Source organism: Trachinotus anak, unplaced genomic scaffold, assembly GCF_046630095.1.
Source record: "Trachinotus anak isolate AG129_WGS33_773 ecotype Australia unplaced genomic scaffold, CSIRO_AGI_Tana_v1 ptg000015l, whole genome shotgun sequence".
In the NCBI taxonomy this organism is placed as follows: Eukaryota; Metazoa; Chordata; class Actinopteri; order Carangiformes; family Carangidae; genus Trachinotus; species Trachinotus anak.
Window position 1 is genome coordinate 2901816 of NW_027273866.1, and position 24034 is coordinate 2925849.

At 41.4% G+C, this 24034-nt stretch overlaps 2 protein-coding genes across 9 annotated transcripts; one reads left to right on the forward strand and one right to left on the reverse strand.

The window, feature by feature from the left end:
- Positions 1-128: 128 nt before the first annotated feature.
- On the forward strand, positions 129-2682 carry erg28 (ergosterol biosynthesis 28 homolog). Of its 2 annotated transcripts, XM_071498241.1 has the most exons (5): positions 129-281; positions 418-582; positions 1200-1290; positions 1380-1498; positions 1683-2682. In XM_071498241.1, exons 2-5 carry the CDS (start codon positions 450-452, stop codon positions 1769-1771), a joined length of 432 nt encoding a protein of 143 aa, XP_071354342.1. In that variant the 5' UTR covers positions 129-281; positions 418-449; the 3' UTR covers positions 1772-2682. The 2 variants fall into 2 exon arrangements, with proteins under 2 accessions (XP_071354342.1, XP_071354343.1); XM_071498242.1 differs by having other exon boundaries at positions 164-582.
- Positions 2243-23370, reverse strand: flvcr2a (FLVCR choline and putative heme transporter 2a). Of its 7 annotated transcripts, none has more exons than XR_011693645.1 (13): positions 22457-22598; positions 15987-16669; positions 13042-13183; positions 10876-11016; positions 9888-9955; positions 9431-9534; positions 7877-7987; positions 7048-7153; positions 6825-6936; positions 6089-6153; positions 4732-4844; positions 3140-4064; positions 2243-3030 (listed from the first exon to the last, which is right to left on the reverse strand). XR_011693645.1 is itself a non-coding variant. In XM_071498233.1 (12 exons), exons 2-11 carry the CDS (start codon positions 16614-16616, stop codon positions 4770-4772), a joined length of 1554 nt encoding a protein of 517 aa, XP_071354334.1. In that variant the 5' UTR covers positions 16617-16669; positions 19852-20768; the 3' UTR covers positions 2243-4064; positions 4732-4769. The 7 variants fall into 7 exon arrangements, 2 of the variants coding, with proteins under 2 accessions (XP_071354334.1, XP_071354335.1); XR_011693644.1 differs by lacking the exon at positions 22457-22598 and adding an exon at positions 19852-20768; XR_011693648.1 differs by lacking the exon at positions 15987-16669 and having other exon boundaries at positions 22457-23370.
- Between the last annotated feature and the right edge of the window lie 664 nt (positions 23371-24034).

Genomic DNA, 24034 nt, shown 5'->3' on the forward strand with positions numbered 1-24034 from the left:
GCCTACGGGTCACGGGGCTGCTTGATTTCTATTTGTTGGTGAAGAAAGTGGGCGGAACCTTAACGCTAGATGCGGACCAATCATATCAATGGTACGACAGGATGGAACCATTCTTTGAGCTCTCTTATTGGATAAATCCACAGTCCTTATTGAAAGCCTCACCATTGTGAATATAACACAATGCTGGGTTGGCTTGACTCCCACTTTTCTGTTTTACATCTTGACCTCCTGTGTTTTACTTAGGAACATGGTCACACTGTAGTTTGGTAGACACCATACAGGTAAATACGTGCATCATTAAGGTTACCTTTTATCATAACAGGCTCACTGATGGTATTAACCGCGTTATAGCAACGTTAGCCTGCTTGGTACTACCTGCTGTAAGCACCGAGCAGACTGACTTGTCCTCTCCGACAGGTGCGTCTCACAGACAGACAGAGACAGAGAAGATGAGTCGCTTTCTGAACGTCCTGCGGAGCTGGCTGGTGATGGTGTCCGTCATCGCGGTGGGAAACACCGTGCAGAGTTTCAGGGATCACAGCTTCCTGTCAGAGAAGCTGTACACAGGCACGCCAGAGTTTGGTGAGCAAAGCTGTTATCACCATCACCCAAAGCAACTGGATCAAATCATATTTATGTAATTAATGAGTAACAGCTGTCTCAAGCATTACCGGGTTTTTAAGGACAATACCAATACAGTGTTTGTGGGTTAAATCTGATCTGATAAGGATAGTGGCAGATACATTCTTGTTGTTTACATGAGCTCATGATGAATAATAATATACATTTTTGATTTGAGTACCTTAAATCTTGTTATTAAAAGCGGAAGTTGTGTACTAAAAGGACATTTTACAGTTAAGAAACATGTTAGTTATTTCTGGTGGACAATGTAAAGGTGACGTTTTCAGTACTATACTTTATATGACTTATTAGCAGACATATTCATACACATACTGGTTGCAATATAGTGTTTGTGATAAACTAATATCGTCTTTGATATTGGCACAGATTTATAGATCAGGGTCTCATTAAATTTTGTAAATAAAATGAGTTGAAATGAGTCAGATTTGCTCTCTTCTGATTGTCTTACAGAGTAAAAACAGACGTGGGGGATGCTGGTGGCTAAATCATGATTTGTTTTTTAAAAAAATTGTATACCCTAACTTTCCTAATTTTTCCTTTCTCACCCATTTCCTTAGTGAATGGTCTCCAAGCTCGAACATTTGGTATTTGGACATTGCTGTCATCGATCATTCGCTGTGCCTGTGCCATTGATATCCAGAACAGAACGTAAGACAGCTTCTCACTTCCTGACCCTTGTTTGTGTTGGCAGCCTATATATTTTGTTCTCACAGTGTGTGCCGTGCTGTCACCTGCAGGCTGTATCACATCACCTTATGGACATTTGTGCTGGCGTTGGGTCACTTTCTGTCTGAAGCCTTCATTTACAAAACTGCACCTCTGACTATTGGCGTCATGGCACCTCTCATCGTGGCAAGTGAGTATGGCTCCTTACACTATGCCTGAAATAATCAATATGTAATTTTTATTAAATGTAATTTTTCAGAAGTGCAGTAGTGTAAAGTGTTTAAAAGCTATGTTTTGTGTTTTTGTGAAAAAAACATTGTTAATGTTAAATAAAAGAATCCTAATAGCATCAATGTGTTTTGTTTTTTTTTTAGGTTTCTCTGTCATAGGGATGCTGATTGGATTCCAGTGTTTTCCAGAGACACAAGAGGAAGTCGGAGCACGACAGAAGAAACGTAACTGAATCCCAGCAGTTTGGATTTTTGTTGTCCATGGAACCCAACACCACCAACACCACCGGACAGTTGTGAAGTGGACTGGTCGTAGTGTTTCTCTTCTTGCCTTGAAGAACATGAGATCTGGATGTACTCTCATCTCATTACTAAGACTATTTACATCTCTACCTTGATGTTCTTATGGCTTTTAACAGTTGACAGTGCAATCATAAAGTGTTTGACAGAGTCACTTGGAGCGTACGGTCACGTTACGCTACAGCTGTTGATGTGTGCTGGTTGGAGCAAAACGTCAGAGGTTTTGAACTGAAACTTGTCACTGCTGAATGACACTCGTCCACATGTGTCTCTGACCATGAAGAAGGTCGTTTTGTCTTCAGATTTTTAAAATGTTTGGTTATGACTGTGGTGTAACAGAGTGCAGTGACTGCAGAAATTATCCAGAGCAGATTTCTCTCAGAATGTTGATTGTTTTATTTCAGCAGATTATCACTTCCCATAATTTTTTTAAAGTCATGATTTACTAACAAACTCAGATGACTATACAGTACAAAACTATGCTCTTCATTACAAAGTATCACAAACACCTCTGTCAGCAGTTATTCTAATGTTTGCTCTGTGCTGTGAAACAGTTTGTGCACCCTTTAAATTTCTACACAATTACTGTCCTATAAAACCTTTTAAAAAATGAAATGATTTGATTTTGGATTGTTTTCTATCGCAGTAATAAGAATCTATTTTTTAAAGTTTAAAAGAAAAATGAGTTGTGATAAGTATGCAGGCGTCTTAGCTCCAAGGGTGTAATTGTGTTTTTGCATCATTTTTGATGAGCATTTAATATCCTATGCTGCTCAGATCTCACATTTGGGCTTAAGTGAGATGTTTTCATCGTTATTTTCAAAAATAAAGAGTGATAATTTTGGTTTTGTAGGATGGATTCAAGTGCAGAAAACACACACACTTTGGTATGTGAGAATCTTCAAAGTCTGGAGGAAAAAAAAAATCATGCTCTCCTCATTGTATCCAAAAATACATTCAGTAACACTAATTTTAGAGTTTATCCAGTGAGACGGAGTGAAGCAGACTCCATCGAGTCATGTTTTTCATGTATTGATTTGTTTTTGCTTGATTAATTTTCTCAATATTTAAGTGTTACAGAAAACTGAACGACTGAGTAGGTCAGTCTAAAAAAAAAAAAAAAACATTTTAAAAAATTAATTAACAGCAAAAAATGGTAAAAACTCCACTTTTTCACAGCACTGTTAAATGTCTGTAAAATGCCACTGAAGTAATAATTAGCACCAATCACAATCACACAACAATCATACAACTAGTCACAACACATGAAGTACAACATGTTAATGATAAACTATGCAAACACTGGTTACATAGCATGAACTACATTTCTCAGTAACACATTTACAGGCTAAGAGCATCAAACATAAAAAAAACATTGTCTTGTGCAAAATGAGAAGGGCAACAGATGAATTTGCCTTTTCTGTCACCTGTTTTGTGCCGCGCTGACATTCTTAACGTTCCAGATGCTTATCGCCAAACATCTTCTTGTAGAGGTGACGTACAGTAAAACAAGGACAACACTGACCTTCCAAAGTGTACTCAGATGCACAGCATCGATCATATTTATAATCAGCAGTATTCAGAAGCACAGACTTCCATGTGATCCTGAATGGCAGGCAGAGGTGATTTGAAAGCCTTGTTGAGGTGATGGGTAGCCTGACCGCCATGACAGAAGATCACAACATCATAGTCCTCGGTCTGCATTTAAGATGCATATTCTAAAAACAGAACACTTCGTGAATACCTTTAGCAATGTAGAGACTGAGTTCAGTTACACACAATATTAGGAACACTCACTTTAAATATTGCTCATTAGACACATAGAACACGACATTAACACCAATCAGAGGGGGACAATAAAAGGTTAGGAAAGAGGAAAAAGTTGAATTAAGTTCAAATGTGTAGTAATGCTGGAGTCACTACAGTGGCGGTAGGACTGCACTGACAGGACATGTAAAATGCCGACAGTGAGTGTGGCATCCATACAGTACATCACGTTATACAGCAGGTCTGATGGCTCTCCGTTCATGAAAGCCCCACAGAGGGCTGTTCAGTACGTTTCAGCTCTCCTCACAGAAGCTTTTTCCAGTCTGTGACAATGTGTGCACGTTTACGCACGTCGACAAATCAAGTGTATCTGTGCTCATCTGTCTGTCCTCTTTATAACTTCCCCTCTTTCAGGATTTCAGGTGGAGAGACGCCTCCTTCCAGGTCAGCTGTCGTTTTCTGTAAAGGATGAGGACAGAAACAACAAGCGCTTTTAAATCAAAACGCACCGATCCTGAACTCATCGCAGCGTTCGGAGAGACAACAGAACATCAGATAAAAATGAACCTGTACATTAATTTTAGTGTGAAACAGCTCAAACTTCTCATTCACCTGCATCGGATCAAACAGGATCCATAAATAATGTTTTTATTTTGTCAAAACCTCTCAGTTAGTAATGTCAGTTAATCACAGATGTCAAATGGTGACATTAACTTCCTTTAAAAAGCTGCAGAAACACAAACAAAAATGTACAAAAAGAACACACCTGGTGGAACTTTGGGTTTTTTTTTATATTTATTTGTTCAACAGGACGCTGAAATCCCAGGGTGAATGAATTGTTTTATTTCACAGTAACCTGTTTAATTTAAGAGCTGAGCTTGTGTGGTGGAGCAGGATGTTCTGCAGTTCAGCCGTAACGACCTCAGATGTCTTTAACACCGGTCTGGCCTTTGGGCAGAATAAATAAATCCTCTATTTGTTTAAACTCAAACACAATGAGGTTTGTGACAACTTGTTTAGAAGACTGTTTGTCAAATGTTACACTTGTCCGTTGTGTGTGTGTGTGTGTGTGTGTTGTGGTACGGTATTTCTGATGTTGAAGCTTGAGAAGAGTGTGTGCCCCTACCTTGGCAGGTGTGTGTTTTGGTTTTAGTGAGGTTTATGTCAAGACTGACGTTGCCAGGGGCTGCTGCACGCTGTAGCCCCGTAGTCCTGCGCCGATGAGATGGACCCTGTAGGCTGGAACAATAGCTTGGGTGTCACACCTCTGAGGTGCCCTGGGGGGGGGGGCACCTCATCCTCCACAGTCACCTCCACACCACAACACCAAGCGTCTGCCTCCACCAAACCCTGCACAGCCAGCTAATACTAACACTGCCTGCTACCTGTCTGCTAACCCAGCAGCCATTTCACCAGCCTTTAGTGAGGAGAAGCAGTCAAATTACGTTTTCAGTAAAACGCTAAATATTATGTCACTTTATCTGTTTGAAATTGTTTTTTCAGATATATCTTTTATCATTACTAATTTTCAACAGTTTTATGGGCTATCCCACTGCTGCTCTTCTCATATCTAACAAGCAGACAGAGCTGGCTCATTAACAAAACGAAGAAAGCAGTGCTGGCCTGTTAAACGTATCTTATTTAAGCTCTGTTAGTGTGCAGAATTGCTGGAGCTTTTCCATTTAGCTGCCTTTGTCCTGTTAGAGCTGAGCAGAGGAAGGACGAGGACGAAGCAGCAACAAAAGGGCCCCAAGCTTTTCTCAAAGAAAAAGGCAACGAGTGAGCTACAGAAGCCACGCAGTGCGAAGTATTTCTCCGTTACTGTGCCATTCATTGTGAAAAATTCAAAGGTGATTTTGAGCAGACTGTTGTTTCTGTTTCAGTGAATTTAAATATGTGATATGTTACATAAATGTGAACCACTGACCACTGTTTTTGATGATCCCCAAATAACTAAAAGATTCAACCTGCTTTGTGTTTCTTAATGGTGGATTGTGGTGTGTGCTATTATCACATTATGACAGTGATTCATAAAACTGATTCATACAGATTACGTAAGTGTGTTTGACAGCTGTCAACTACACCCATTATTAAAGGGTAAAAAACGTTTCAACTGTTAACCCGAAGTTAGGTTGTTATAATAGAAGACTGTAAACATGCTGTTTGTTAGAGCGAGTTGGAGAGCTGTCACACAAAGGCAGAGACGTGCTTTCTGCAATCAGCATTTGATAGCAGAGGATTTTTTTTTTTTTTTTTTTTTATGTGAGTTTAGAGAAAAAAAAGTTTCCATCAAAGGAGCAATGCGTTCCCTGCATTCACGTGAGTGCATGCCTGCAGCAGCTCGCTGCCGTGTGAGGACTGCAGAGAAGCAGCCAGCAGAGCGCGATCAGCCCAGAGCCAGGATGGCATCTGACACATTCCCTCTCCACGGGGATGTGAAGACCCCACCTCTGATTTCATGTAGCGCACACATATGTACTTACACTCACTGTCTGCACCTCAGTCTGTTGGTTGGCCTTCTGCCGTCGGAGGTCAGACTTGATGAATCCTGTGACGAGCACGAAGAGAGGGAAAAGTTCAGCTTATGGAAGTTATGGCCTCGGTGGACTTTCTGTTTGAATGCCGAGCTGGATTATTTTTGTAAAAATGTTTTAGAAATCAACTTAAAATCTCCTCTGTAAATCAGGCTGTAACAGAAATCAGGGATAACACATTAGACTTTTCAAAGCAGGTGCTCACTGTTACTCCCACAATCCTCTTAAAAACAAGGCAAGTGAAGAAATAAGTGTTTGTTATGAGTTTAAATGTAAGCCCAATATATACCATGAGCTTATGCTTTATTAAGTTATGTGATTTTAATACAAAAATAAACATATTTTCAAATAAATGACATAGAGCGTTATCCAACAAGTTTCTCATTTGTCTTTCACACAACGTGTATGTATATTCAACCACTAGGGGGCGACTTTATCCTATGAAAGATATGATTCCACGCATGAGCAACCTGAGGATTGTAAACACAACCAACACCGATTCTTACAGTCACACTCTACCACTAAAACACAAAGTGTGTTCAAGTTTCCCTTTAAAATCACGTGCATGTATGTGCTCAACAGCTGACATGAGTTCAATGTTCACTGTCATTTGGAAAGCTGTTCTGTGTTGTAAGCACTGTTACAGGAGAAGTATGCTGGGGAAACAGAGAAGTTAATGTCTTACCTGTCATTACTGTTCCTATTAGCAGGAAGATACACAGGAAAATGTTTCCCGCTAAAGTGCCCCATTTATCAATAATCTTCCCTTGGGAGATGGTGAAAATGATTCCAAAGATCTGAAATGAGTTTTTTAAAAAAAAAACTATTACAAACCCAAACCAACGTCTTCATATTATGTCCCATAAGTGTAGCCTGTGTCTCTACAATTAATTGTTGACATTAATGACCTGAGCTGAACAGTTGAGAAGTCCAGATGAGGTTCCCTCTGATTCTGGATAGGTGAGCTCCACTGCAAACTCGAAGCCCAGGGGCAGATATCCTGTCATGAAGAAGCTGCAGACACACACTGGAGGTCAGATTAACAGAAGTGTGTGATCTGCAGTGGTTTGTTCCTTAACATCGACAACTGTTTTCATTCCAACCAAGGAAAAGGAACAGCTCCACAAATGTAAAAGTAGGACATGTGTATATCGCTGTATAAAACATCCTGTCTGGGTTTCAGAAATGAAAACCAGACAAAGGAATTGCTATGGAAACCAGTTACAGGCATAATCAGCTTACCATAAATAGCAATAATTGTAAGGACATGGCATGTGGACTTGGGAGTCAGAGGAGTGTTAATTTTGCTCTGACAAAGCAGCACTCGTGCCAGAGGAGAGCGATGCAGAGAGCATGAACTACATACAGCTTCACCAGAATGTTTTACACATTATTAGCAAAAACCTTTCAAGCAGCGAAGTGACCTGTGACAGACATGGTTCATTATATGCTAAGGGCTAAACACTGTATCGTCACAAAGTTAACTGTCTCTTAAGCCTCTATTTGTAAAAGCACTCTACATCTACTCTACCAGCAATCACAACTGCTAGATTCATAAAATGTTATTGCTGTAAGTGCATGGTATAAATTCATATTCCAGAGTTCCCATCAAATTCGGAGAAAAACCAAATTATGGCTAAAAAGTCAATTTTTACCCACATTTTTCAGGTTGTTAGTGGTTCATTTAAATCCCTAGCTGTGATATTTAAGACCTCGGTGACCTCTACTCTTACCTACCCTAAAACTCCAGCTGTGATAAACACCACCCACAGGTGACCCAGGTTGAGGGTGAAGGCATAGACCAGCATGCCAATCAGAGAGAGGAGATAAACAAGCAGGGTGGTCTGTCTGAAAAAAGAGGAAACAGATTATTTTGTTTAAAAAGCAAATGACAATACGATTAACCATCACATGTATTTAGACACAGAATACCCTGTTTGTGGGTTTAGACAAAAAGACTATTGTAACTGCAAAGACTCCAAAGCATCTTACAAGTCTAATTTAATCTAATTTGACACTGACACTAATGTTGAGGAATCTGGATCTTGTGATAAGGCTCACGTTTGCTACTTTCCTGCCAAAGCTGATCAGAAGAAGGAAATCCTCTGGCATAATCTAACAAGAGCTTTTCTGTATATATAGAGCAAGTACAGAAGCAAAAGCAACATGACCCAACTTTATTATTTTTCGTGTAAATTACAAAACCTGCCTTTTTTTCAGATAGATATCTAATGTTGGAGTAGAAATTCCTCATATTTCCTCAAAAGATAATTCCTTGTTGCCGATTGAGGTTAGTGCTTGTCTATCAACTTTGAAAAACATCCCTCCTGAGTCACTGAAGACCCCTGGCCATCTGCACAAACAGGCTTACTCTGGTGACGCTGTCTCTTGTACAACCACGCGTAAAACATTGCTGCAAAACGTTTTTGTTAATATAACATGGTCCTTTGACTCTCTCCCACATAGGACAATAGGAGCGTGAGGGTCAACAACATAAATCTGGGCCTGACTGCTTTGACAGCTAAGCATCCAAATGGCATGTAGGGAATCTGAGGCTCTTTTCTAATCATAATAATTTGCATGCCGGATAACTGAGGCTAGTGTAGCAAATATTTAACACTCAGGGTCAAAATAAGAAGTAAAAATGTTGATTTACTTAATCGAAAGAAAAGTATGGTTGAACAGTGACATCAGTTATAAGATATCAATCAGATATGTTAAAATGGAAGATTGCATTGTGACTGTTTTCCATGTTTAACGCAGTGGCACCAGGCCTGAGATGCGACCTGGGAGGACCAGCAGAGTATAGTCTGTCAGATCAGATAAGCAGAGAGGGACATCACATCTAAAAACCCAGTCCCGCTGGATTCTCGTTCATGCCCACTTTGAGCAAAACCTTTAATTCACTTACACATCTTCCTGTGACTGGATTTGAAAGACATTCATGCAAGGAGCCTGTGTTTTAATGCACAGCTACGGTAAGACTGTGGTAGACTAGAGTGACGGTTGACCCTGAAGACTGAATCAGCAGTGGGAGCACTTCCTCTCACAGCTTCCAGTTTTCTGTACCTCTATGAGGTACATAAAGGTCAGCAGACTGTATTTGTCAGGAGACTGCAGCAGCATGATTAGGGGGGGAACGCTGTTTCCTGACGTCAGAGAAAGGAAGAAAAACTACAGAGGATGTTTTGAAGTCTTGGTTCCCTTTTAGTGTCTGGACAAATTACTTAAACTCAGTTTGTTTTTCTTCCACAAAGTGTACTGATGAATAGCAAACAGTGTTTATCTTACTTGTAGGTTTTAGTCTTGTCCAGCCAAATGCCACATATGAGGGATCCCACCATGCCCGCAACGACGATGGTCAGACCAATTCTCCCAGCATTCACCTCTTCACCCTGAAATTGAAAGCAGCGACATTTCTGGATTTCAGACCACATAAGACATTGGTTACATTTCGCACCCTGGTGTTATCTTGTCCTGGAAGCTCTGGGCAATAACAATTAAGACTCCCAGACTCCTGTTATCTGTGTCAGGGTCATCTGTTCAGCAGCTTTATAGCTACTGGTCTCAAAGGAAGTCACACAAATGTACACGCCGGGCCCATTGACTGTGAGCATATGGCATCATTTAAGTGTAGTGTAGGTGAGAGGAAGGAAGAAACTGAGAGCAAAGAAAGAAACACAGAAAGTAAAAGCTCACCTAAAAAAAATAAAGGACAGAAGGCAGTGGCGTGTTTTCAGACACTTACGGGATAGTGTTCAATGATCATCCGGTTCAGCAGTGTAGAAACAGCATAGAAGCAGCCGACATTCAGGCCTGCAGACAACAAATTAAAAAAAAAAAAAAGTTTGTCTCTATTCTGAGAACACCTGTAGGGAAAGGAGAGGGTCCAGATGGGACCCCCCCTCCCAAAAATACAGCTGATAACCTCACACAACAAGTTCAAAGTAGCCTTTAGACTTTGTCATTACTTGACTAATAGCATTTAAATTTATACTGGAACAAATGTCAATCAGCACTTTAAACATCTCTCTAGAAACAAAATTATTTTAATATCCTGTTCAGGGTGTATCCATATATATTTATCATTAACCCTGTTGTCATTAAATAGTGACCTTTGAGCACAAAATGTGACATCTTGAATGACCTTTAGATCAGTAATACACATAGGCAGCGTAGTAGAAGTCCATGTGTTATAATGACACATCCTCATATCTGCACACGAGCTGATTACGACTGGTAATTTGACAACTGCTGATATCGATTTTGAGGGTTTTAAATCTTTGTCACCTTTCACCTCAATAATGCAACAACATCCGAGCCTGGACAGGCGATAAACATAGGATGTATGTAGACGAAAGACCTGTCCGTCACAAAGACACTTGAGAGCCTAGTCAAACCAGTTTGACTCGGACTTCCTCCTATTTTTCTGTGACCTGCCTAAGAGCCAAGAGCATAACAGCTAAAGTTTATGTCAGGGAGTTAGTAGTGAGATGAGAGATTTACCCTCTGAAATGTGCTATGGGTTGGATCAACATTTGAACTCTCCGTGGAGCCATTAAATGATGAAAGTAGCAAGTGAAACAATTACACAATGATCGGTCATAATGTCAGTCTAACCTGAATATCTTTCAGTTTGTGTCAGACAATGCAAGCCATGTACGTGTCATCTTGAGTTCTCTGAACTTTTTTAAAAATGTTGTAAAAATAGATTAAGGCAGCAGGAAGAGACCCACCATAGCTGACCACCAGGAGCATGAAGGGCTTGTTGCGCAGCAGCCTCAAGATGGAAGCCGTGTACGAGTACTCATCCGGGGGTATGTTCCTGGCCTGAGCCTGGGCCTGTGTGGGAGGGATCTCTGGCCTCTCCTGAAACACTGGAATAGATTTCGTGAGGTTATGTGTGTATTTGGGATATAAGACTTTATAATCTGATAGTGAAAAACAGGCATTTTACTAAGATGAGATAATGTCTTGTCTACTCTCATATCAGCAGGAGGTCAAAAGCCCAGAGTGACGCTGGAGGTTATACTACCAGGAGGGAGCGTAACTAGCAGCTAAATGCGTATGTGTGTGTGTGTGTGTGTGTATACAAGCCATGGCTGGATATTCCTCTGAAGATAAGATAATTCAGTCTTCATAACATTTGTCATAAGCGATGACCTCATCACGCTCAGCTGCACTCGCCAGCTATCTATCATCTGTTAGACACACCTGTTGTCGATAAGCTAACCAGATGAGTTAACTCAATAAACACAACCACAAGCCATTATCAGTGTTTGACTTTTATTGGCTTTGGTTAAGTAGCTTGTGTGGTTTTTCTATTTCTCCTTCCTGACACCAGGCCTGCCGTGGGGGGGGGGGGGGTCCAATAGGTACAGATACAGGTACAGATGACCCCCAGTGGCCCTCTTGGCCCCAAGGCCATGCAAAGGTCATGCAAAAGTCTCAGGTTGAGCCTTAAGTTGGCTTTTCCCACCAGAGAAAACCGCTGGCATAGCCGCTAGACAATCAACAGCTCGTGCTAGTGGATAGTTGATGTTAATACTTTAACTCTGACTCTTAATGTTTGTTCCCTCAATCCAGATGAATACTGAAAAATATTCTCCAAAGGGCTCATCCTGAGGAGGCACAAAGACAGTCTGGACCAGATGGATTAACCAAACTGAATACTAAACAGATAAATTCAGGAAAACACACATGGGAAAGCTGACGGGTCCGACCAGTGTGATTAGTTATCCAGCTCATTTGTTTAGAATATTTCCAGGCGTCAAACGGTGCTATCAAGAAGGGAGAGGAGCTAATGAAGACAGAGCAGCCAACATGCTGCTGTGGGAGAGCTAGCGAAGGCAGAAGCATTTACAATCTGTATTAAGTTACTGTGTTTACTGCACTAAATATGTCATCGATGGGTTTAATAGGATGCTTCATATCGGCCATGGGATCTCAGCTTAACTAGGTTAATTAAGAATAAACAAATACGCCCTTGCTGTGGGTGATGTAAGTTACACAGACTACAAAGACTTCTTCCATATTTTTTTTAAATCAACAAAATGACATGCTCAGACCAAAAGAGCATCTCAGCCCCATTAAATTAATCCCACTGATCACAGAGGGAAACTGGACTCACCAACCTTTGTCCTCACACACGGTCAAAGCTCTGACTGAAGACCAAGGATCTTTTTTCTGAGCCAGTGAGCATCTCCTAGAAATAAATGGTGAAGCTTCACCGTGTTTCTCTGACTGTCAGCGAGTTTTAGTCCTTCATGGAGGTGAAAGGAGGATTTATTTAACAGAGCCGAGGGTGAGGATGATTTCATAAAACACTTCCATGACTCCCTGAGTTCCTGCTCGTATTTCACATCATGTCCGAACACATCTCATCAAAAGGTGGACAATTATAGCAATTACCGCAGCTGCTCATCTAGTGGACTGTAATGCGGTTTAGTTTTCAGTAGAAAGCACATCTCAGGAAGACTCGGCTTTCCGGCAGTGCTGCCCGAGGAGCCCAGCAACCAGATAAAAAGCTCTACCATATGAAAATGAATGAAACTGTATGTAACTGTAAAAACTATATTAGATAAGTGTTGGTGGTTGCTAATCTAAAAAAATATCATTACAATGCCAACTAAAAATGTCAAATCCCATTGGCGTTACTGTAAGGCACAAAGGAGGGGAGGTGAGGTAATAGCTTTACCCAGGCTCTACCACTGGAAACCACAAACTGTCAAGATGACTTTATCTGCCTTATATATTTTCACAACCATGACTGTGGGAGTTATATGACATTGAAAGGGACTTACAGTGGACTACAATTGCATAAGTGAGTGAAGAGACCTGACAGCTCTTCCCCACCCTACAAGCCTGTGGATGGGAATAGTCGTGCTCCTTCAAAGACTTACCGATCACCACAAGCACGAAGATGAGGGTGGCCACTCCAGCGCTGATGTAGAACATGATTCTGATGTGGTGCGCCAGCTCATTCATATCATCCACATTAGGCACAAGGATGGGTGGGACCAGAAACCCAATGGCGATACCCATCTGTAGGTGAGAGGTACACAATTAAAAAAAGACACTTTGCCATCAGCTGACGACCACACACACACACACACACACACACACACACACAAACACATGCACAGATATGTACACATAAGTAAAGGGGGAAAGCATCACTACAAAAGTAGTAAAAGGTTGAAATAGAAAAGAAATAGAAAAGAAAAAAGGCTTTTGAGTCTTCCAGAAAAGGTGAAGTATTCTCTTCTTAATGCCATTTTAAAAACAGATTGATATTGCAAAAGTTCACATCTGACTGCACAACATTTGTGTGAGTGATGGTGTATCTACCTTTACTCTTGTAAACACATCAGAAGTAAATGCTTATTTTGCGTATTTTGTGGCACGATTACATTGAAAACATGTCAAAGCTGGGACGCTACGGGATAGATTGACATGAGGATACGACGTCTGTCTGACTTTTCAGATCCTGAGCTTTCCAAATTTTAATACCACAGGAGTAGTGCCCACTTCCTCAGCTTCCTACAGCCTCAAGAACATTCCAGAGGCGACACCAGCCGAGGTCCCTCCGCTCTAGGGGAAAGGTGAGAGAAGGAGAAGGGCAAAAAGTGACAAGACATGTTCCCTCAGGAGGAACAAACCAGTGAACAGTGTCTGAAGCGTGCAAGCACAACAAATATGTCAGACCCCTTCAGACCTCCGGGAACGTTACAATCATAGTGATTTATAGATTTGTACCAGTTACCCTCTACAGCACGCGCGCGCACACACACACACACACACACACACACACACACACACACGCTTCACTATATTGATGTTATATACCTAACATGAGCTATTTGAACAATCATTAACTTACCTTGTGGTCATTTTGCTAGAGAAAGCTTTGTAAGATTTTCACAGGAGCCTATAAAAGATCTTTACAACAGAGTAACTGCAGAGTCATCTTTGTTCAATCACTGTCACACATCCGCAGCAAAGAAAACACATTGTATCCCTATTTTTTTGTGCATTTTTGATAAGGCGAGCAAGTGTTGATAACAGGCTTATTGGTCCAAATCAAGAATATCCTCTCTTATGAAGTTACTATTGGCACACAAACTGCTGATCTGTTTGATCTTCAAAGCATCACAGGCCTTTCTGGAAATTCTACCTACTTTTTGTTAATGTGAACTATTTTTAAAGATCCAAGGCGATATGTGAACTACTTCAGCCTGAAAACTTGGAAGTATCGGGTTTAGGGACCGGAGCCAAAGGAATAAAGTCGTGGTGAGCAAGTAAACATCAACAACAATGTGTCCTTTTATCTTCAGCAGCGGGGAACGGGACTAAAGCACAAAACAAGAACTTGCATGACAATGACCGGTACGCAGTGTTTGGCCTTACACAGGTGAGAGAGGACACACTTCAAATGGAGAAAAAACACAGCATCAGAGGGGTCAGATGTGTTTTGATGGTCTCTGTTTATGCAAAGTGTTATGTGTACGTTATGTTTGTGATAAGCATAGTAGATTGTGGTGAGTTCACAAGGGAACCATATATAAACTCCTGAATTGGAAGTGTTGTGTTTGTGCAGCATCCACTGATTGTTTTTACTGGCTTGTGCATAAAGAATAATGCAAAGGTAAATTGAATCATCTTGAAATTCCTCCAGGTTGCAACAAAACCTTTAAAAAAGTGTCACTCTTCTGCAAAACATGTATTATCTAAGTATCTAAGGTCTATCTCGTTTCAGATGACTTAGTAACTTTAATACATGTTCTAGTATTTGGGAGCTTGTTCAGAAGTAGACAGTTCAAGCAGTGGAAGCCCCCATCCCCCTGGCTAGGAAGAACCACACACACACACACACACACACACACACAGACACACACACACACACATACACACACACACACACACACACACATACACACACACACACAAAGTAAATCACTTTGAACAAGAGCCCCACTCGATCATATCTGCTTCTTCTACCTGCCTTTAGCCCACACCTGCTGCCTGTGTACATTGTGGGTGTGCGCTGTGAAAAAAACACGGGTAAAAGTGAAACCCTTGCTTCATTCTTGTTAACTATGTTCTGAGCACTGAGTTCAGGAGGTGGGGTTATTAAATAACGAGACTGGGCCTATGTGAATCAAACCAGGACTATTCTTATTATTTAATAGCCACATCTCATATTTGGAAAATAGTAACACTGGGCTCTTGGCACTGTGTCTTTAAAGGAAGCAACTAAGCTCTCCTAAAGAAATTAATTAATGAGATTAATAGGCTTTACACTGGGTATTTGGAAAATCATCTATGAGCTAATGCTTTCACAGCTGGCATTGAAAAAAATCCACATTATGCCTCAACTTCCTATATACTGTACCACACGCATACTGACAGCAGGCATGTGAGAAAGCCTGAAACTAAGAAGCACTTGGTTTTGCAGGTCAACGTGCGTCACTTCTCTAAGATTCTTCTCACTGTTGCTGGAAGCTGATTTGGCCACTAGTCATGTGTTTTCTCCAGAGAGAGTGATGCACTGTTAAACCTGCTGATTCAAGAAGAAGGTTGGAAGCAGAATTCATAGGAAGAGAGAGTCACACGTTAAAGGAGGCCGGCGCTGACAAGACATAACATGTACCTGCCTGCCTGCCTTTAACACGTGGCCATTCACATATATTACAAAGAATGTTAAAGATGTTAGAGCTGTCTTTCACTTTCTCACAGCGACCAACACACACACATGCAGTTCTCTGAACACCAACATGAGAGGAGCAGATCACTAAGCACACACTGCAAAAGATTTTCTGAGTCCAGCAGGTAAACAGAGACACACCTGGTTTCCAAGAACGCCAATGGAACAAGCGGTGGACACCTCCTGCTGCCCAAACCACAAGGACGCAAGTCTGGATGGGATGCCCAGGATGTAAACTGTGGCCACTGAACACACAAACTGGCCAAAGAAGGTCATGGCGAACATTTCAGGCTCGGCCGTGCTCGTCTTGATCCAAGCGCCTATGCAGTTGAAGGCGGACCCCACCACCACCACGTCCCTGATGCCACGGTTGTCCAGCAGCCACATGACAGGCAGGATGACAGGGATGTAGGTGAGGAAATAGATCATGGAGAGCCAGTCGATGGCCAGGGTGCCGATGTTGTAGAATCGCATGAAGATGTTGCTGATGATGCCGTACTGCAGCCACATGAAGGCATTGCTCATGGAGTAGGCGCTGAAGATAAATAACATGACCCAGCGCCGCTTGTACAACTTGGTCTCCATTAGTGGGAAGAGCTGTGCAGTGTCCAGGACTGAAGGCTCCATAGTGTCACAGCTGTCTCCCAGAGGCAGGTGGTAGTTGAACTCCCCTAAACTTGTTCTCCCTGTTCTTGTTGGACAACAGTCGTTGCCCTCAGCCTTGCCAAGACCGTCCATCCACTCGTTAGGGAAATCATCCTGAGCGTTCATGTTGGTCCCACTGACTCTTCCCTTTTCCTTCGTGCTTCTGTGGCACTTAACAGCTGGAAGGAAGAACAAATATTTCTCCTTGTGTGTGCGCTCTTTTTTAACACCGCCACAGTTCACCTGACTCGCCCCTTCCACCCAGCAGGTATTTCCCACATGCTGATCATAAACAAGCTCGCCTGCCGTGCCTAAAGTTGAGATTACTGCTGATTACTCGTGTCGATTTAGCAGAGGTGGATCTGGGGTGCAGTTTAAATATAATGAGTGGTGTTGGAAATTTCTGATCTCTGTCAACAGCTACATACCTGACTCATTCTCAGGTGCTAATGCTCACCTGTCTGCTCTGGTGTTTAACACCTCTTCAGTCAAATGATGAGTTTCTTTTGTGAGTTTTACTTCTCAAACTCCTCCCAACATGTCATAGCATCAACTAGCACTTGTCAGCAGGCTCTGAGTGTGAACCTATGGCAGGACGGTCTAGTAGAGACACTTGATTTTATTGCTAAAGTTAGGCACATGACACTCACACATATATAGATGCATGGACAGGAGCTAAAGTTCATTGAGTGTGTTGCTTAACAAAGACTGCAAGTTAATCAGACAACTGACAAACTGTTAAAGTGCAGAGAGGCCAACAGCAAATAATCATTTTTGTAATCTTTCAAGCATTAAACTACTAACTCAAATTATGTGGTCAGCACATGTGCAATGCAAATGAAGTCTGTGAAGGCACAATACTTGCAGTCCTGTGCAAATATGAGTAAATGTAGACCTAAATCTGCAGCAAAATGCAGTTATCTTCCCATCCCATCAAAATATGGGAATAAAGATTTTTTTTTTTAATGAACAGTGGTTTATCAATCTGTATTACCTCTGTAATTATGATTGTAATATTTTGATAAAATAAGTTGTACACTTCTTTAAATGACTGCTTCCATGCTGTGGCCATTAGGAGGAAGTTTGTCTCTGCTCAAACACAAGGTGACAGTATCCTGCTGTCTGTAGACCAGTTATGAAAGTAGAGTGTGTGTGGTTCATAAATTGGATTTACTAATGTTTAATGGCTTATATATATAACATCATCTGTCATTTCTTTTGGCTTAGCTCAAACACACTCAATTTTCACTGAAATACATATAGAAGCATGTGTACATATAAATATAGGGGTTTCAGCTTTAATTGTAAAGTGTTCACATCCATATTAGGTGGTCAGTGTAAGAGTTGTAGAATTTCACACACTGTGAAACAATTGTAAGGAACTAAAATAAGTTATTTAGGCAACAAGCAGGACACTTCATTTGTTTCCTGGTTATGCTCCGCTGGGCCTGTGCTACTGCCATCATTAGCCTCAAGAATGGAAATCATGTCACTGTCTGTCTGTTTCCTGTCTGCAATGGATACATATACAACTACATACATAACTAATTCTGATATAGAAAATGTCTAATATTGATAAGGACACGATCAGCATGGTATTTAATGTAAATACATGCTTAATCACTTGACTGATTAAGAATGGCTTGAAGAGCAAAGTACTAACCTAAGCTCTAAAGCTGCTCAGTTTTTCTTACTGCACAAATATTAGCTGACTCATCTTAAGGTACATTTAATGCCCCACATTTAATCATTTTCAGTAACAAATGAGGACACATGAAGTAAGACGTAAGTCATTGTGATAAATGATTAGATAAGGTCTGGTCTCCCTGCGGGACATGACATGAGGGGGGACTCACATGTTTGACAGACAGTCCACTGAGATGCTGAAGAGCAGGGTTAGTTGTTAAAATAAGATGAGGTGATGATGCTGAGATAATGTCTGGGACATTAAATAGTGAGTTCATAGGAATCAACCATAGTGGAAACTGGGGCTTGTTGTCACCTTTTTTACTCAGATCTGTTTTTTCCTTGATAGAGAATTACTACTGTGGCATAATTAGGACAATCAGTCATTAGTATCACAATCACATCGATATTGAACAAGCAAAATCGTCATTTCATTTTCATGCCAAGTGTTCAAAGCAAAAGTTTCATGTTCAACAAACCTGCAACTATTTTGTCTGTCAACTAATTCAATGACTGACAGAAAAAAAATTAACAATTTTCATAATCGATTAATAACTTCAAACATACCTAAAGCAAAATATGTAAAAATCCGATTGGCTCCATGCAAATGTTTCTGGTATTCTTAGTCTTCTGTGGTTGTAAATTTTGGACTCTTAGGCAGCCATTTTTTGCTATTGGCAATGACGATAATTTTATTTGGTCATTTATTTAAGTTATCTTTATCTTTCTAATTGTTGTCTCCAATGAATTTGATAAGTTCACATGAAAAAAAACATGAGAAATGTTGACTTTTGGTTATTGACTCAAAACGCTGTAACAAAAATAGGAAACATTTATTGAAATTCTAGCACTTCTGTAATTTGACTTTGGGCTCTAATGGTGTTTAGAACATTTTAGAACATTTGTATATAAAATATTCGTGATGAACACAAGTTATTTACTTTTCTGAAACACATCTCTGAGCATCACTGTGGCTCTTTGTCTTCTCTCGCAGTGAATTAAAAGGATTTCCTATCATCACATTGAGGGAGGCTATAGATAAATAAGTAAGTGACTTGTAGCCCCAGTTTTCTCTACTGTTGATGGGGGGGGGGGGCTGGAAATTTCCGATGGCAGTACTGTAGTGCCCCTGCCGTCTCCAGCCTCCAGCTACACCGCCTCTGCCTGCATGGAGTAAATCCGTGAATGGAAGGAGTGTAAGGAGAGAAAGGAGGAACCAACACCCGTGTCACGGTCCTTCAAACTACGACCCCAAATCCACTTAATGTTCAGTATTCTCCGGCGTCTTCACGGAAATACCCTGGCATACCGAAATGAACCGAAAGCATGACACAACATCAGCGTTTTCACTGTGAGTCTAGCGTGAGGCGCACCAGAGGCACAGGAGTTGCTCATCGAGGTTGCCTTGTTGGCAGCGCATTCGCCTCACATCCGTAAAAACGGCGCAATAAAACGCTTAGTTACACTAGATAAACCGATCATTAAACAATGTCAGGATCATTTTGCTCCACGTGTAAAACTTTCGGTATTTCGGGCTTGAAGCGCCCCGACGATCATATTACGCTTCCTCCGAGCGAAGAGACGTGAATGACTGAGCTACAAACCGACCCCCGACGGCCTGTCATCCCGAGAGAACAACACCAACACAGAGAAAAGACTGCAGAGTTGACCATACCTGAAGCTCGGTGGCACTGACAGAGCTACTGTAAACACTGAATCAATGCACAGCGCCGGCAGGAGATGGCGAGATTGTGCAGACAGCGAGCACGTCATTTCCCATTTGGTTGCTGCCCTCCAAACCAGTGACTTCCAAAAAGGGCTTCTTCAATAACAGTGTTTGGGAAGAAACATAATGAACGATAAAGTGTATGGTTTTTTTTTTTCACATTTCTAAATGTTGTAGTACCTATGTTTTAAGATATTGGCCACTTCATTTCAGAGGTAAATACTCTGATACACTTCGACCTGATCGCTGTATTTACTTTTCATATGGAAATGTAATATAATCATTTTATAAAATGCAACTTCTTCTCATAGGTTAAACCAGTTGTTCCTGCCTTTTTTACCTAGTGACTCCTTACAGAAAATATCTCACATGGTTTCATTTTAGTACATTTTAGAGGCCAGAGGTAAAGTTATCCAATATTTAACCAATAACATAAGAGACAAGAGAACAAAAACAATACACATCTGTGTAGCACAGCTTTTTTTTCTTGTCTTGTGCCACATTAATCATCTACCTCTCAGATCAAGCCTGTGATTCTTAAAGAGGGCCCGACCTCTAGGTTGGGAACCACTGGACTAAAAACCTAACTCTGTATACAAGATAGAACCAGCTCCACCTTGTCCAGGTACAACAATAAAATGCAATTTTATCATTGATGTATCAATATTAAAATATAATAATGAATGAATGTGTCAGCCACAGGGGCCATTTTTCTGTTACGCTGCATTTTCCCTGAAGTAGGGTTTTGAATTCAGGATTTGTACTTGTAATATATTGTTACATTTTTTGCCTGGCTTTTTCTTAAGATAAGTAAAAGGTCAGAGCTCTTCCACCACTGAGGAATGTTTTTGCTTCCAGGCTGAACATGAAGATGGTACAAGGCTTCAACAAATCTCAAAATTTGCCAGAAAATAAGAAAAATCCATGAACCCTGATAAGCTTTTTCAAGGTAAGCAGGTGCTGTGAATATGCAGATAAGCTTCACCACGTCAGCACACACACACACACACACACACACACACACACAGGGGCTGTCTGCCTCTGTTTCTCAGACTATGGGCCCACAGCCAATAAACAGTAACTGTATCTGTTCATGGTAATATTGTACAAACTGCGGAGGATCTTTATCAGGATGTCTGACAGCTGTAACATTTCTGATTCTTATTCTTGCTTCAAATGATTGCAAACACGTAAAGTGATAAGGTGTGACACGAAAAATGTTTACTTGTTGTACTTGTGGTTTGCTTTGCTTTCACCTTCTGTCCAGTTCATCCCTGTGCTGCTCTTCCTTCATGTGAAGCCACGGTCTTCTTCTCTGCTTCTAATGTATTAGGTAATTATCTGAATGTAGGATGAACCCCTGACCAACCAGTCTGTCACCCTTTGTTTCTTGCCTTTTTCTCACCATTCTAATAAAATACAGCAGTGGCTCTCAAACTTTTTCTCATCAACGAGCCCTAAACTGACACAAATCAGAGCACGTACCCACATTTGATAAGATCTTGACTTTTAGATGTTTTATTACAGGAAGTGTTTGACACCCATGACCAAAATAGTCATACGTTCTGTTATTGCGATACTTAAGGATGGAATTATAGTGAAAATAAATCAATCCACTTTTTGCTGGGGACCCCAAAGAATCCACCTAAGACCAGACCCCACTTTGAGAACCATTGATATACAGTCCTTTCTGCAGTAACCCATTGTCACACAGGTGGTTTATAAGTCATCAGCAAAAGTCAGGGCACCTGTAGGAATAGTTTGCATTTAATGTCAAGGCTTCGTTTACATCCATTGCTGCAGAAAAGCTTTAAATTAACCAATTTGACCCTTACCTTTCTTCTTTTACCTTGGGAAGTTGTCCCATTGTACAATTTGTACCATTTAAGGTTGTTCCCTGGCCTTGAACGGCTTCAATTTCAATAAAATCTGGAAGAATTGGGGTATTCTAAAATCTTTGTCCAGTAGTGTGAAGAAGGATTGTGGACAGCAGTTAGGCCACTTACACTTTAGTCCATGATTATTAACAGAATGTTTTCTGACACTATTGGTTGGTTTTGGTGGACTAGCTTAAACTGAAATATTTCACTTGAAGTCTGAGAACCTACAAAAGTCCTCTCCAGGACTCCAGGACTCCAGGAATCTTGTATGTATGGGTTTTTTGTTTTTGTTTTTTTTTTTTCATTCAGGTGAGAAATGACTGTCCTCATCAGGTTTAGGCAAGGCTGGATTGCCAACCGGGCAAACGGGCAACTGCCCCATGGCCCACAGACCTGCAAGAACCCCAAAAAGCCCCAGGTTCACTGCATGTCATTTGGCTGGAGGGGTGATGATGGGTGAGCTAGGGACCCAACAGCAAATACTTGCCCAGGGCCGCATGAGAGTTTAATCCAGCCATGGGTTTAGGTCATAATCTTTCAGGCTACTAATGTAGGCTCAGTAAACGTGGCAATTAAATCCTGCCTTTGGGGGTTTTCAGGACATAAACAAATCAAACACAATATCGAGATCTATTGCAGTGATACTTTCCCTTGGTCGTCAGACATTAACTCACCTGATTCCCAAAAACCCCTATGGAACAGGCGGTGGAAACCTCATCAGCGCCGAACCAGACAGACGCCAGGCGTGAGGGCATCCCGAGGATGAAGACCTGTGCCAGGGAACTGGCAAACTGTCCGAGCATGGTCACCCCGAACAGATCGGGTCTGGCGCTGGCCACCTTGATCCAAGTCCCAGCGCAGTTGAGCGCGTTGGCCAACAGCGCGGTGACCCGCAGCCCTTTTTTATCCAGGAGCCAGGTGACAGGGAAGATGAAGGGGATGTAGGTGAGCATATAGATCATGGACAGCCAGTCTACGGCGAAGGCCTCCACGTTGTAGAACTTCATAATGATGTTGCTGATGATGCCGTACTGGATCCACTGGTACGCGTTGCTCAGAGAGTAAGAGCTGAACAGGAACACGATCAACCAGCGCTTCTTGTACAAGCGCGTAGTGGCCGCGGAGCCGCTCTCCCCGTTTGGGATGCTGTTGCATTCAATGTGGTCCGCGGCATCAGGACCTTTCGCCTCCAAATGCGGACCATTCTCCTTCGTGTCCTGCGCGCCCCTGCCCAGTGAGGTTCCCGTAGTATCGCCCATTTTCTGTTAGTTAAAAAGAGCGCACTTTGAGGATGAAGAAGCCTCCCAGCAGCGCAGTAACCTACTTCATAAAATGTCTTTACAACCAGGAAAAAGAAAAAGAAAAGAGCTGCGCAAATGAAATTAAGAGTTGTCAATGAAAATGAATCAGGTATCACTTTGGCTCCATGTGACAGAGCAAAAACCATCCAGTTGTCAGGCACATTGATTCCCTGTCCTTACAACATTGCTGAGATAACTTCAGACGTATCAGATGCAGGCTTTCTTCCAAAGGACTGACCTGCTCTCCACAAGTTCAATTTAATACTTGAGCTGCCGCAGAAATCCCCTTTATTAACGCACTTGGTACGAGCTGACCCGACTTTTACTCCACCCAGCTGCTGAGATAAGAAATGACAGTGACTGTTGACTGGGGGCTGTATGTTCAGGAAAACACGTTTCAGTGAGCCAGACGGACGAGACACGCCACAGCCTACAGACAAAAACAAACAAACGTTGTGTAGACACTTAAAGTTTGTCCATATTTCTGCCTGGTTCAACTTACTGTCGTATTGCAGATTATGTGTGTCACAACAGTATTCTAGGCCTATTCAATAATATTCTTCTAATTTATTATAAGGTTACTGTTACTTCTCTGGTAGTTGTTTTGTTTCATTTCTCTTGCCTCTGTCAAGACTTTGTTAATCTGCAGGTTAAATCCCTCCTGGTAAGTAGGCTACAATGAGTGCCTTGTTACTTTGTGCTTTCTATTAGTTGGTAGACTACATGCTGCTCTATCATAGGCTGCTTATATTTTTTTCATGCTAGTAATAGTACATAATGTGGATTACATGCCAAATCTGAGCTCAACAAAAATGTGATTACGTTTCACTGGAGGTGAACACAAAGGAAAGTCATGTGTCAAGTGGCTGTTGGTTTGATGACTTTGTTCAGATTTACAAATGAAGTTAGGGGAATGAGGTTAAACAAATGTACTTTCATAGAAATTTTGAA